The sequence below is a fragment of the Balaenoptera borealis genome, assembly GCF_965194805.1.
Source record: "Balaenoptera borealis genome assembly, chromosome: 8".
NCBI classification, from domain to species: domain Eukaryota; kingdom Metazoa; phylum Chordata; class Mammalia; order Artiodactyla; family Balaenopteridae; genus Balaenoptera; species Balaenoptera borealis.
In genome coordinates, this window is record NC_138865.1 from 57,735,025 (window position 1) to 57,750,209 (window position 15,185).

Below are 15,185 nucleotides of genomic sequence, written 5' to 3' on the forward strand. Positions count from 1 at the left end.
CTATTATGAAATGCCAACTGAGGCTAAGTCCCCATCAATCTCAAGGAATAGAAATTTACATAAGTATAAATGTAGAATTCCAGAAAAATTGCATACTTGGAGTCAGCTTAGTATAAAGGTTCAATTAAATTCCTAGTTCAACAATAATTCTTCTCTTTCAAGTGTAGGGTTCAATCCTGACTAAACAATGAGCTAAATATGTGAAATAAGTCAGACAGAAAAAGACAAATACCATATAATCTCACGTGTGGAATCTAAAAAACAAAACAAATAAACAAAACAAAATGAAAACAGACTCATAGATACAGAGAACAAATGGTGGTTGCCAGAGGGGAGGTGGGGGAATGGGTGAAGTAGGTGAAGGGAATCAAGAGGTACAAACCTCCAGTTATAGAATAAATAAGTCACAGGGATGTATTATACACCATAAGGCATATCATCAATTATACCATAATAACTTTGTATGGGGACAGATGGTTACTAGATGACTTACCATGGTGATCACTTCATAATGTATTTAAATGTTGAATCACTATGTTGTATAACCTAACATAATATTGTACATCAGCTATATTTCAATTTTAAAAAGATGAACTAAAATTTCAATACCATTACAGTTTAAAACCAAATTTAATGTCAAATTAGCCAGGAAACACTGATTAGTGTAAAATGTTTCAAACAATAAAGAAAAGATTTGATGAATGACAGGCCTAAAAAGAATTAATTAACTATGCCTTAAAGTTGCTATTCTATTTATAATTAGTAGTATTATAATTTTCTATAGAGATAGCTGGGTCATAGTCTCATAATATAGCCAATACAAATTTTACTTACATCTAATAGGTTTATGAACCAGGTTATGACCGGAAAAACTGTCCTTTTCATTGTTTTTTACTGAAGTAGAGTTGATTTACAAAATTGTGTTAGTTTCAAGTGTACAGCAAAGTGTCCTTTTCTTTTTACAGTTGACAATTTTTTTCCTAATAAATTGTTTTTGTTTTATAAATGAAGCTTCCATTCTTCATTCATATAGAGAAAACATTTGGGACTTTTTTTAAGTGTGGATTGCACTTATATTTAAATTTTGTTCTCAAAGCTGTTAGTTCTCTTAGTAGCCTTTTGATATGCAAGAAATTCTAGAATAAAAACAGAACCTACCAGCTAAATAAACAAAACTGCTGGGTCAAAAACAAAGTGCAAAGCAAGATAAAATACTAAGTTTCTAATTTTTGATTAACATGCTTTATTGTGTGACATAAAGAGTAAGTTTAGGTTAAATGTTAAAATGCTGATTCAACAAATTCTGTAATTCTAAACATGCTCAGAAGTTTAAAAGACAAAATGGTAGGATAAAAGAACTCACTTCTTTTTGCCTTGGACATAATTCACATAAAGAGTTTATTACCCTAGGAATAAAAGTTCCTTACTGCTATGTTGGCTAACCAGATGATGTTCGGATGAACATTTACTGATCACTCACCATGAACCAAGGACTACTTTATAGATGTCATGATGAATCTACAACAAGTGTAGAAAGGGGACTAAAAATATCAAAATATTCAAAGAAAGTTCAGAAACATTTGTGACTCACAGACCTTAATATACTATTAAAGAGGAGTCAAGGTTGGTTATAGAATATCTTTAACCAGAAAGAACAATGAGATGACAAAGAACTATGTAGTATTTCCACCTTGGTATACTATACACACTGCTAAAGTAAATGAATTTCTGGCTTAATCTAACATGTCATTCTATCATCTTATCTTTCTTTGAGCCTATAAAAACTCATCCCTCACTTTTGCTAATCATGCATGAATATCATAAATGGATATGCATGTAAATAAAAATTTCTAACACAAACTCGTGAAAAAAACATTAAAAAGCATATGCAAACATTTATACCTAGAAATTAGCCAAATGAGCCCTGCTGATCTGCAATGGAAAAGTTGACTCAAACCATAAATAAGAATAAAAGAAATTAAGGGGAACTGTTAATAAGGTTAAAAATTATAGAAAAAACAAACAGGTAAAAAATAAATACCTTTACTTAGTCACTGGATTTGTTTAATGAAATTAGCATTTTAAAAGTAGGTTGAACTTTTGTAGCAGTGATACATAACACCTATAATTTCTGGACAGTTTTGAACTCACATAAGCTTTTAAATTAGTTTAAATATATTTTAAGCCATTACAAAGGAATTCTGAAAAAGACAGAGGAGCATCAGAACCTGCAACCGACATCACATACTTATGCTCCACATCTCACCTTTTCATCTTATCTTCCACCCAGTTACCACATAGGCAGCCCATGTAAGGACTCCAGGAGAGCTTGCTCAGCTAAACTGAATTTGATCTGGTTAGCTTTCATAATCATCACCATCTGCAGCTTTTCCTTGGATCATATTGAAGATAACTAATCTCTCTGATTTCTTCATAAAACAATTTACTATTTCTTTTCCTCACTGCTCATCTATGCTGCTTCCACGGATGTGAGCATTCTATGATCCCAATTGCTTATGGCATATGATGAACTGTCACCTTCCCTTACACAGCTTTACACTTAGTTTATTTTTCAGAAAATGCTACTGTCCAATCTCAATATAGGCCCTGACATATAAACATCTCCCTCTATCTCTATCTTTCTCTCTCTCTCTCCTTCTCTCTCTCTCTCTCTCACTCTCACACACACACACACACACACACACACGCACACGCACACACACGCACACACAAACACAATACCATTTTATTTTTTCCCAGGTCAAAAATGAGATTTAAATTTTCAAAACTTAAGAATATATATATTAATAAATTTCAAAAAGCTTAATAAAAAAGCTTTATGGCCACATTATAAATTTAGGAAGCCAGTCATATAATGCACATTTAAATACACAAATACAAACATACGCACATTTGAGAAATACTATTTAATAGTATTAAATTTTTAAGGACCACTAAGAGAGACAGAAAGTGATGTTTATATTAGCAAAAACAATGCTTATATATAAATACTACTCCTATTATTGGTAAAAAGCAGGAATCAACAAATTTTTAGTAAAAATTCAGAATAGAATTTTTATTAGCCCATTAGTTTTGAATGCCTCCTGCAAAATCAGACATGTCCTTCTAAAGCAAACCTAACTGATCATTTGATGCAAAAATATTATCAAGAAACTTTTACTTTACCACAAAGCACAGCAATCAAAGCACTTGCCAAAATCCTATCTAATCCTAGCAATCATTATTATTATATAATCAGTCAAGCCCCCAAAGTATAGGGAAAAAATATACACTTGACCATTTTCAATCACAAGTTCTTTAGAGAATAAAATATTCTTTGAGCAAAACCTCATGAGAACTAGAATTCCCTTTTCAATATGTGGTCTCTCCTAGAGCTGTAACTAAATATTACTGAGTGGCAGAAAAACAAATCTCAAGAAATGATGGACTTAAAAAAATTTCATTGTGGAAAGCACAAAGCAAATCCTAATAATACCAATTTGAAAATGATAGCTCCCCTGCTTCAAAAGAAGCAGATATAAAAACTCACAGTAAAAAAAAAACAACAAAAAAAAAACTCACAGTAATGACTAAAAGACCCAACTGGATCTATTGAATCTCTGATGGGCTTTAATAAGCATGATCACTAAGCAGCTTAAACTTGAAATTCGGTTTTAATTAGCAGTTGATTAAATCACTATTAAATTCATAGAATTTAAAATTAATAGTTCAACTTTAATCAAAACTTTTTAAAGCCAAATTCAATAGTGTATAACATGGAACATGAAACTAATTTTGTTAAATCCTTAGATGTCCTATGTTGAAATTCTATTAATTCTCTGACATTAAAAATAATAATAATATACTACTCATTTGCTAATCATATCTTCTAAATCCACACCTTGAATAGGAGTAATTTCACAAATATAAAAGTACAACTAATGTTGGCTGGGTTTATATTCCTTAAATATCAACAAAAGACTCAACATAACCAGTTTGAACTTTTCCAAAATTATGCTCTATATTTTTATTCTCTCTCTTGAAACAGGGAAGCTATCACGTTGCAACTGGCTTATTGACACTTTGTATATCTTGACCTGGATAATCTCTATGGTTTCTTCCAATTCTGAGAGGCTATGAGACCTTAGGTTATACAATTGCTATTTTTAAGTCTCAAAACTTCCTGAAGCCTTTGCATATATTAAAAATACCTTGATCTCACTAGTAAACCTATAGAGGAAAGTGGCTTTAATTTTCTCTTACAATGCAACATAGAAAATAAAGACCAAGACTTGAATAATGGCCATGAATGTGACCTAAGCTAGAAGACAAGCGGTTACCTCAAAGGGAGAGGAAAATTACCTGTAGCTAACTTATGCTTCCCATCTATATTCTATAAAAGCTGAAACTATTATGTTCAATAGAAACATAACTGTAGGAAAGACACACTAGGGTACGTAGGATCATAGGATGTCATTAAAACAAAGTTTTATTTCCAAAAACAAAAGGTAAAAGCCTCTTCTTAAGGCATTTTCTCTTCAGTCAAAAACAATTATGAATTCAAAGCAAAAATAACAGACTGTGAGGATGCAGAACTAAAAAAAACTCCATTTTTATGGTTTAAAATTTTTAATTTGACAGATATCTCTTTAGAGAGAAATTTATAAGATTCCCCTCCCAACTCAAAGGCCACTAACCTACAGAAAAAATAAAAGGAAGTAAAGGAATATGTACCCAAAAAATGATTTAGGAACAGCTAGAGATGAGTTTTTTAATAAAAAATAAAACACTGTACTTACTATTTAAAGTAATAGTATTTTCATTAAATATTTTTAAAATTTCATATTATGGTTGCATAAAGAGATAGAAAGCAACTGTTCTAAAAAGAATAACACAGAACAAGTTAAAAGAGAAAGCTAATAATAAGGAAGGATAAAAAGAGGGGGACAAGAAAACAGAAAGATGGAAGAAAATAAGACATAAAGCTAGGGCTTTAAGAGAGATGAAAAAACAGAGAGGAGCATATAAATAGTTAGGCTGAACCATGTGAACTGTAGATCACTTAGGCTGCAACCTGAATACGTTTCTGAACATCCCAATGGCTCTTCCACCAGTCAGAACAATAGTGCTTTATAGGCTGAGTGCCAATGGTCCAAACAAGCAAACAGTGGTTGCTGGAGAGCTACAACTCACCTTATTTCAGACCAGCCACCAAATTGTAAAAGTTAAAAAGTAAAACCCTGTTGGCACCAAGTAAATTATTTTTAATCACAAAGCACCCTGAATTCAGTGGTGAATTCAGCCAGTCTTCTTTTATCTAGTCATTGGAGTGCTAGGAGACCAGGAGGATTCACGCAACTTATATTGGTGACAATGTCTTCACCATTGCATTCTCAGTTATAACTCACTTTCCAAACTGTTTGATTACAGCAAGACCAAGACTCAGCACAATGACTGACGTGTTTTTCTCCACCATGATTCACTCTCCTGAACCAGGAGTGAGAAGTGGGATAGCCCATGAAATTTAGGATGGCACATAACAGTGAATAGGCACTACAGCATGCCACACAGAGAGCTCTAAGTTTTCTAAAATCCCACATCCAAAGAACTCAAACTACAAATTCAACCACAGTGCAAGCAATGATATCAATCCCTTTATCAGAACAAACTGGATATCCTGAGTTAAATGGAGACAGAGTTGAACATTAGAGGATATACAGACATTTGTTATGGGAAAAGAAGGAGCATTTCAGTCAATGTGGGTCAAAAATATGAACAACCAAAACAGAAGCAAGAAAGTTAAGAAAATATATAATTTGTTTAGGAAGCCAAGAGTACTCTAATGTGGCTGAAGCAAGACAGATAGAGGGCCACCTGTCTGTATATAATATTGGGTCATTTGAAAATGATAAAGAGTTTAAATGTTATCCCATCATTACTTTCTTTGTCATTGTTACCTTTCTAACTAGGCAGCATTGATTTGGCTACCACTTCTTCGCATAACCCTGAGTTTCCATCTTTTTTGGACAAGGAAAAAAATATTCATTTTCCTCAGTAACTAACATGGCTAAGAGTTGTGGAATATAATTGAAAGTGAAGTAGCCAAGTCTCTGGGGAAGGTATGTACGTGGAGAACAAGACAAAGAGGAAATAGGGTATTACTATAAACTTTATGCCCTCCCTCTTGGGGTTCCGAGCAAACTGCAGAGTAGGAGTATGTGCATCGACCAAATAAATCCATCCAACAAATGTTTATTGAGGCAAGTACTACTGTGGAATCTTGGCATGTAAAATGAAGTTAGCCTCAATGCACTCTCAATCTCTTGGCAGAGATAATACACATCAGATTTTGGTGTTATGATAAAGATGCTAAACTAAGAACTAAGGAAACACAAAGTTGGGAGGGGGCAGAATTCTGACTTTAGATGGATGAAAAAGTAGGAAAAGATGGAACCATAGTAAGCGTCACAGACTGCAAAATTTCAGAGCTGACCATCACAGGATAACATTGGAATTTGTTAAAAGAAGAGAATGAGCATTTCAGTCAATGTGGGTCAAAAAATGAACAGTCTGAACAAACGTAAGACACTGTGAAGATATATAATGTGTTTACGAAGCTGAGAGTACTTTAATGTGGCTGAAGCAAGATAAAGAGAGGGCAATGGCAATAGAAGAAGCTGGAAAAGTTAACATAGAGCCACAAAGAAAAGGGCCTTAGATTACATGACAAGAAGCTGGACTTTATTCTGAAAGCAACAGGGAGACACTGATGGTTTTTTAATAAATGCAGGGTGACAAGAGCAGATCAATACTTTAGAAAGATAAATTTGGTGATGGTGTGAAGGCTCGATTATTGGGGAATGGAGACAGAGTGATCAGGTTCAAAATGATTATAAAAGGGAGTCTTTGGGGCTTCCCTGGTGGCGCACCACAACGAAGAGTAGTCCCCGCTCGCCACAACTAGAGAAAGCCCGTGCGCAGCAACGAAAACCCAACACAGCCAAAAATAAATTTAAAAAATAAAAATAGGGCTTCCCCGGTGGCGCAGCGGTTAAGAATCCACCTGCCAATGCAGGGGACACGGGTTCGAGCCCTGGTCCAGGAAGATCCCACATGCTGCGAAGCAACTAAGCCTGTGAGCCACAACTACTGAAACCGCGTATCACAACCACTGAAGCCCACGCGCCTAGAGCCCGTGTTCCCCAACAAGAGAAGCCACCGCAGTGAGAAGCCCACGCACCACAAGGAAGAGTAGCCCCCACTCGCCTCAACCAGAGAAAAGCCCACGCACAGCAATGAAGACCCAACACAGCCAAAAATAAAATAAATTTATTAAAAAAAAAAGGGGGGGGTCTTTGAAATCATTAGATCTACCGATTATAAACCCTAACCCCACCTCCATCTAGGTAACATTGTTTTATGCACTTAAAAAAAAACAAAAAAAACACCTGAATCAATTTCAAAACACTCTGTAATTAAGACTTTCCACTAATTCATTTAGTTTTCCCAATTATTCCAAAGAAGAGAGGTTTTATTATGTATAGCTTTGTTGTAAACAGCATCTCCAGTTTTGAAATTTTATATCAATGTCACTAAAATTACTTTCATACAATTATCTCATGGCATGTAGTGAGAAAAAAAAACCTGTTAAACATCAAATTTGACCCAATAAAGTAACTGTCATAGGGTTTTCTTTTTTATCCTTACCATTACAAGTTCTTCCTGTAATTCACTGCAACTTTTTTCATTATACTGGAGTCTCTTTGAAAGGTCTGTAATTACTTTCTTCTGTTCCTCGATTTCTTCATTTAGTTTCTTGTTTTTGGAGAAATACTCTCTTTCTAATCTGAAAAGTTAAAGTGTGAGAGCAGGTTTTTCAAATATGCTTTTATCAGGTCCTATTATACAACTTTAACACAAGTGGCAGATGTATTATATATCATGGTTTCATGCCCAGAGGTTTTAAAGGTCACTTCTCATTTTTTCAAATAGAAAGAATTGTACATTCTTAAATGAAAGACTCTAAAGGAATAATAGCCCCACTTTTTGATAGCAGATATCTGTACTATACCCAAGGTTATAAGCAAAATAGATCTGGTTAGTGTTGATTCACCACTATTTATGATAAACAAACCCCACCCACCACAGTTCAATTAGCTCAGAGACTGCCTCAAAACAGAAAGCAGTCCTATCAAATGATTTTCAAATTAAAGTATAACATTAGAAATGACACAAATGTTTCACTCCTGAGTGTCCATGCAAGTGGAACTGGTGTGGTGACATGGAAAATCCAAAAGCAAGAATAATCAAAAATCATTCATATTCACTGTGAAAACATAAATTTCTTTTCAAAGGATTTGCTTGACTATTTGAATTTTGCTCTGGCTAGCGCTAAACTGTATTTACATTCTTGTTTGGACATAAGATGACAAGCAGTTCGGAAGTATTTTAGTTTAAATTTTGCTGTAGATAATACACCAAATGGATAATTTTAATTCAAATTAAAGTGTTGCCGCTATTTTTAACCTGATATCTTCCTGATAAATGTAGTAGATCTGTTTCCTATAACTTTTAAGCTGTAATATGAGAGATAGGGTGACTCAGTACAACTAAATCCACACTACACTCAGGCTATAATCAAATGAAGAGCTAATTTTTGAATAACACATGATCTTACTCTGAACAGTCAACATTTCTTTCTTTAGGAATGGAACAGAGACAATTCTAGTGCCAACCTTTTGGTATATTCTTCCTTGAATCAAGGATATTCCACGGCAGAGTGGGTAAAATTTAAACATGTATAGTTTAGATAAGACATTGATATCAACTTCCCAGAAAGTAAAACTAAACAACAAAAATGGATCAAAGTAGAGAAAAGATAAGAAAATCAATCCAGGAATCCCAACATATAAATAACAGAAGTTCTAGAAACAGAAGGTAAAGAAAGTGGAAAGGGAGAAATCAGCAAAGTAATAATATAAGAGAATTTCCCAGAAACGAATTATTCAAATCTCTATAATTGAAAGAGCTCAGTGAGTGCCCAGCATGAATGAAAAACAATCTATGCCAGGCCCATCATCATGAAATTTCAGAACAGTGGGAACAAAGAGAAGATTCCACATTGTGTTCATAGAGTACAGAAATACATATTATTAGTATTATTTTATCATGTGTTACAATGTAACACCAATAAACCATTTCTAGATATTTGCCTGTTTCCAGACTTGGTAACATATACACTCTATACAAGTTTCCAGAGGAAAACACGGGCCACATACAAAGATCAGGAATCAAATGACTTCAGTCTTCTTGACACTAGAACTGAATAAACAGCCAGCTAAACTATGAAAAAGGGTAAAGATCAAGTAAAGACATTTTCAGAATGCAAGCTTTAAAATTTTTCCTCTGATGTATAATTTCTCAAGAAGCTACTTCATAAGGGAGTAAATCAAACAAGGAAGATGGGCACGAGATCAAGAGATCCAATATAAAAGAGAAGTAAAGGGAATGCCAACGATGATGGTGAAGAGAAGTCCCGGGATGACTGTGACAGGGAGCCTATAAAACAATTCGTCCAGAAAGGAGGAGGTGGAGAGAACAGTCCAAGAGTGATACATCTTACAACAAACTCAAAATGATAGAATTTCTGAGGTATAGAAACATAATGAGAGATTTTCAATTTTGTTAGACAGTTTAAGAATAACTTAGTGATTGGTGCACACAAACTAATCCAACATAAAATGAGACAATTATTAACTACTCATTCGTTTGATGATTCAGCAAATCTTTACTTTGCAGCTCTTGTGTACCAAGCACTAGTCTAGACTTTGGGAGATAGCAATGAACAAAACAAAGTTCCTCTCCACATACGAAGACAGACAATAAACAACAAAGAATATAATAAAACGTTGTATAGAGTAAAAATAAAGATGAGGCACCAAAAAAAATGTAGAAAAATACACCAAAATACAACCCTACTGAAAGGATGGGAGGAAGGAAGAAATAAGTGTGTGCTGTGTGGTAGAAATGTACAATGTAGATAAATAAGTTGAGGCCAATAGATAACATGTAGAGGTGGAAGTTGAAAAAGTGGCACAATATGCATGTTATTTAGAAATACAAAGTTAAATATCAGAAGAAACAGCTATAAGAATTAAAATTGGTTGCTTCAAAGGAGCAGAAACTGGTCGTAGAAAGCAATGGGGTACCAAAATGTGGTTTTTCATGAGCTTAAAAGCACTATTTTACTTTTTAGATTATGTACAAGTGCTAACTTTATTAAAATCAAATTTTAATTAAAAAAATTATTACTCAGCAAATATAAAATTAAATGCACCTGTTATTTGGTGCTATTTTATAAATAAAGTCCAAGTTGAGTCCACTGAAATGGGGAACATCCCTTGCTGTCAGTAATCTCATGCACAACCCAAAGAAGTTGGCTCCTATGCTTCTGCCAACAGCCCCACCCAAGGGGAATGAGTAGGCTGGGAGTAAACTGAAGGTTCAAGGGAGCCCCAGTCTCTTTGAATCCAATAGAGAAGAGTCAGGACTTGACAGATGGAGGATTTTAGGCAAGAAAGGAAAGGGAGAAGAAGGAAACTTGTAGTTAAGAGCCGTTCTTTCCTACTGGATTCCATTTTGTTGTTGTTGTTATTGTTGTTTAAGAGTTCAGCTAAGAATGTGACAACAGTACAGCTGTTTTAACAAATAGCCATCTTCAGGCTATCTTTTACCAAGAATATAAACAATAATAGTGCCACAAGTTATAATACTGGGTTGGCTAAAAAGTTCATTCAGTTTTTTCAGTAATTTGGCTCTAGTACACCTTACTTGTCTTTAACTTCATTCGAAACAATTTTGTTAGACTGTATTGTGACAGCTGTCATATCAGCGTGCATTTAAAAGAAACTTATCAAATTTGGTGAATTTTTGTGTAGCCATTTGGATATTGAATATGGAAGAAAAAAGCAACATTTTTGGCATATTACGCTTTATTATTTCAAGACAGGTAAAAACGCAACTGAAACACACAAAAAAGATTTGCGCAGTGTATGGAGAAGGTGCTGTGACTGATCAAACGTGTCAAAAGTGGTTTGCGAAGTTTTGTGCTGGAGATTTCTCGCTGGATGATGCTCCACGGTCGGGTAGACCAGTTGAAGCTGATAGTGATCAAATCGAGACATTAATTGAGAACAATCAATGTTATACCATGCGGGAGACAGCCAACATACTCAAAATATCCTAATCAAGCACTGAAAATCATTTGCACCAGCTTGGTTATGTTAATTGCTTTGATGTTTGGGTTCCACATAAGTTAAGCGAAGAAAACCTTTATGACCGTCTTTCCGCAGGCGATTCTCTACTGAAACGTAACAAAAACATTCCGTTTTTAAAACAAATTGTGACGGGTGATGAAAAGTGTACAATAATGTGGAATGGAAGAGATAGTGGGGCAAGCAAAATGAACCACCACCAACCACACCAAATGCCGGTCTTCATCCAAAGAAGGTGATATTGTGTATACGGTGGGATTGGAAGGGAGTGAAAACCAAACAATTAATTCCAACAAGTACTGCTCTCAATTAGACCAACTGAAAGTGGCACTCAACGAAAAGCATCCGGAATTAGTCAACAGAAAATACATAATCTTCCATCAGGATAACGCAAGACTGCATGTTTCTTTGATGACCAGACAAAAACTGTTACAGCTTGGCTGGGAAGTTCTGATTCACCCGCCATATTCACCAGACATTGCACCTTCAGATTTCCATTGATTTCGGTCTTTACAAAATTCTCTTAATGGAAAAAATTTCAATTCCCTGGAAGACTGTAAGAGGCACCTGGAAAAGTTCTCTGCTCAAAAAGATAAAAAGTTTTGGGAAGATGGAATTATGAAGTTGCCTGAAAAATGGCAGAAGTTAGTGGAACAAAATGGTGAATACATTGTTCAATAAAGTTCTTGGTGAAAATAAAAAATGTGTCTTTTATTTTTACTTAAAAACCAAAGGAACTTTTTGGCCAACCCAGTACTTTTGTACTTCTTTTTATACTTTTGATTGATGTATTTAGAAAAATAAAGAAGTCCCTAAATACTGAATGTAATAAAATAAATAAATTTAGATTCAGTCTGTTCAGTATCATATCCTTGACTAGCATTATTTTAAACTAAATTTAAACTTAAACTAGATTTAAGGATTATCAGGATCTTCTCCCTGCCATTGCCCAACAATCAGTTACCACAGCTAATGAAGACCTGACATGCTGAAGGGAATTCCCTGGCGGTCCAGTGGTTAGGTCTCTGTGTTTTCACTGCCAAGGGTACAGGTTCGATCCCTGGTGGGGGAATTAAGATCCCACAAGCCGCACAGTGCAGCCAAAAATTAAAAAAGAAAAATTTCAAGTATAAAAAAAATTATTGAAAAATTTTAGTTTTATACTATAAGTTTTCAATGGAAAAAAAATTTATAACTAAGAAAATTTAATTAGAGGAATATAGAGAATATATATTCTTTCTAAAGTTATACATTATATGTATTCATTAAAATAGCCTGTTGTGCAAATTCTTAGCTGAGTTCTTCAAGATATGTTTAATATATAATAATTTTATTTATTATATTATTATATGTAATATTTAATATATAATAATATATTAAAATATATACATATATTCCATAATATATACGTATACATATGTATAGTCCATCTACGTATGTATACATATACATTCCATTGAAAATAGTTTCATGCAGGAATATTCATTGTTATGAAATTGTTGGCCAAAATTAAAACTCTAAAATACACACACAGTTTTTTCCTCCTGCCTTTTAGTGAGATCCTAACTAGATCTACCTGGAAGGAAACAGAAGCTTAAAACCCTTAACCACCTGCAAGGTTCAGGCAGCATTTCCTCTATAACGTCGTTATCACCAATTGCTAAATCAGATCTATCCAACAGGTAAAACAATGTCCTACCCCAAAACTCACTGCTCTCAAAGTTGTAAATTAAAGGTATTATTTACTTTAAAGACCTAAAATATCAATTCTCCTTTTGAAATACATTATCCAAAACTTAGAACTACTTTGAAAAATTAATACTTGAGAGTTTGTGACTCTAAAAGATTTTAAAGGAGATTCTGAAAAAGAATCAGAAGTATAGGTAGAAAATGAAATAACTTATCCAATCATCCCTCATGTCATATCAGTCCTTCTTATACCACTGATAAATGGAAAGGAAGTGGCTGTCATATGACATACAATGACAAGAAAGAGGGGATGGGGGAAGAGAAATCACAGAAACTATCAATGAGTCGTGGACTTTAATTACTACTTAATTTTTACTGTTTCTTGTTTATTTATTAATATTATTAGTAACTTCTATTATAGTACAGTTATATAGGGATGAAGAACAGATAAGGGACATTATATTAAAGCATTTAGGATTGTTAGCTGGTGCTTAGTTGTAATACATAATTAATATTTAGAACTGTTAGTTTGTGCTTATTGGAATACAAAACTTGAGTGAAATTTTTCAAGCACCAAAACACAAATAATAGAAAAACAAACTTAAGGAAAAAATTTGCTCTGGAGTCCCAGCAATCCCACTACTGGGCATATACCCTGAGAAAACCATAATTCAAAAAGAGTCATGTACCAAAATGTTCATTGCAGCTCTATTTACAATAGCCAGGACATGGAAGCAACCTAAGTGTCCATCATCGGATGAATGGATAAAGAAGATGTGGCACATACATACAATGGAATATTACTCAGCCATAAAAAGAAATGAAATGGAGGTATTTGTAGTGAGGTGGATGGACCTAGAGTCTGTCATACAGAGTGAAGTAAGTCAGAAAGAGAAAAACAAATACAGTATGCTAACACATATATATGGAATCTAAGGAAAAAAAAAAAAAGGTCATGAAGAACCTAGTGGCAAGACGGGAATAAAGACACAGACCTACTAGAGAATGGACTTGAGGATATGTGGAGGGGGAAGGGTAAGATGTGACAAAGTGAGAGAGTGGCATGGACATATATACACTACCAAACGTAAAACAGATAGCTAGTGGGAAGCAACCGCATAGCACAGGGAGATCAGCTCTGTGCTTTGTGACCACCTAGAGGGGTGGGATAGGGAGGGTGGGAGGGAGGGAGATGCAAGAGGGAAGAGATATGGGAACATATGTATATGTATAACTGATTCACTTTGTTATAAAGCAGAAACTAACACACCATTGTAAAGCAATTATACTCCAGTAAAGATGTTAAAAAAAAAAAAGTACATAGGTTAAAATCTTAGAGCTTAAACGTTAGGAATTATCTTAAAATTCCTCTAATCCAACGTTTGCAGAGCTCTTTTCTTCAGTAACCATGACAAAGAATCATCTACCCCCTGTTTCGAACTTTCCAAGGCAGAGAGTTCACTAGTTCCCCAAAGAAGCCTATTATTTCACTCCTGGAAAGCTTTAATTGTTGGGAGTACAGTCTGACTTCTTACAGTTTCACTAGTAGGTCATAATCATTACCTCAAAGCAACAGTAAAGAAGCCTGTACTATATGCTACATAAAGGCCCTTCAAACATATTTATATATAAATGTGCAGATTCAAGATATGATTCAAAGGAAATAAAGGAGCATAAGTCCTTAGAATAATGTTCACAGAATGTCATTTAAGTCATTCTGGAGGAAGCAAGAAAATTCAGTTAAGAACTACTCATTTAATGTATTATAAGCATTACTAATAAAGGTAATCACAGTTAGAGTTTTAAATTTTTTCAAACTTCAGTCTTTCAAGTGCCATCTTTATAATTTCTGCCATACTCACAACTCTAAATAATACTTTCCTTTAAATTAACTCACGTCGTAAGTTAAATGAAGTATTTTAAAAGGAAACTATATTACAGTTGTAAATGGAAAACTACTATCTGTCATAAATAGAAATAAACATTAAAAATAAATACATAACTCTAATATATCAACCTATTATCATATCATGTACCAATGGTGGTACACATTTCATCCTCCGAGAGGAAATGGCTTAAAATGTCTACTATTGACTTATTTTTGGAAGCATATTAAATAGCTATAAACTTCTTAAAAAATTTCACAGAACTTTTCAGATGAAAGACATTTGAACTGAAAAAGGTTAAAATCAATAGTAGTCAGAAAGATCCTGACTCTACACT

At 34.1% G+C, this 15,185-nt stretch overlaps 1 protein-coding gene across 22 annotated transcripts in view; it reads right to left on the reverse strand.

The window, feature by feature from the left end:
- CCDC171 (coiled-coil domain containing 171) overlaps nucleotides 1-15,185 on the reverse strand; it is a 379,181-nt gene that overhangs the window by 260,618 nt on the left and 103,378 nt on the right. For 21 of the 22 annotated variants that reach the window (XR_014247354.1, XM_082401590.1, XM_082401606.1 and 18 more), the window contains one exon: nucleotides 7,708-7,846. The exons of the other annotated variant lie outside the window; for it this stretch is intronic. Coding sequence is in view for 20 of the 21 variants with exons in the window: in XM_082401590.1 (XP_082257716.1) it covers nucleotides 7,708-7,846 (139 nt within the window). In the remaining variant the exon portion in view is untranslated. The remainder of the gene's footprint in view (nucleotides 1-7,707; nucleotides 7,847-15,185) is intronic. 22 annotated transcript variants of the gene reach the window in all.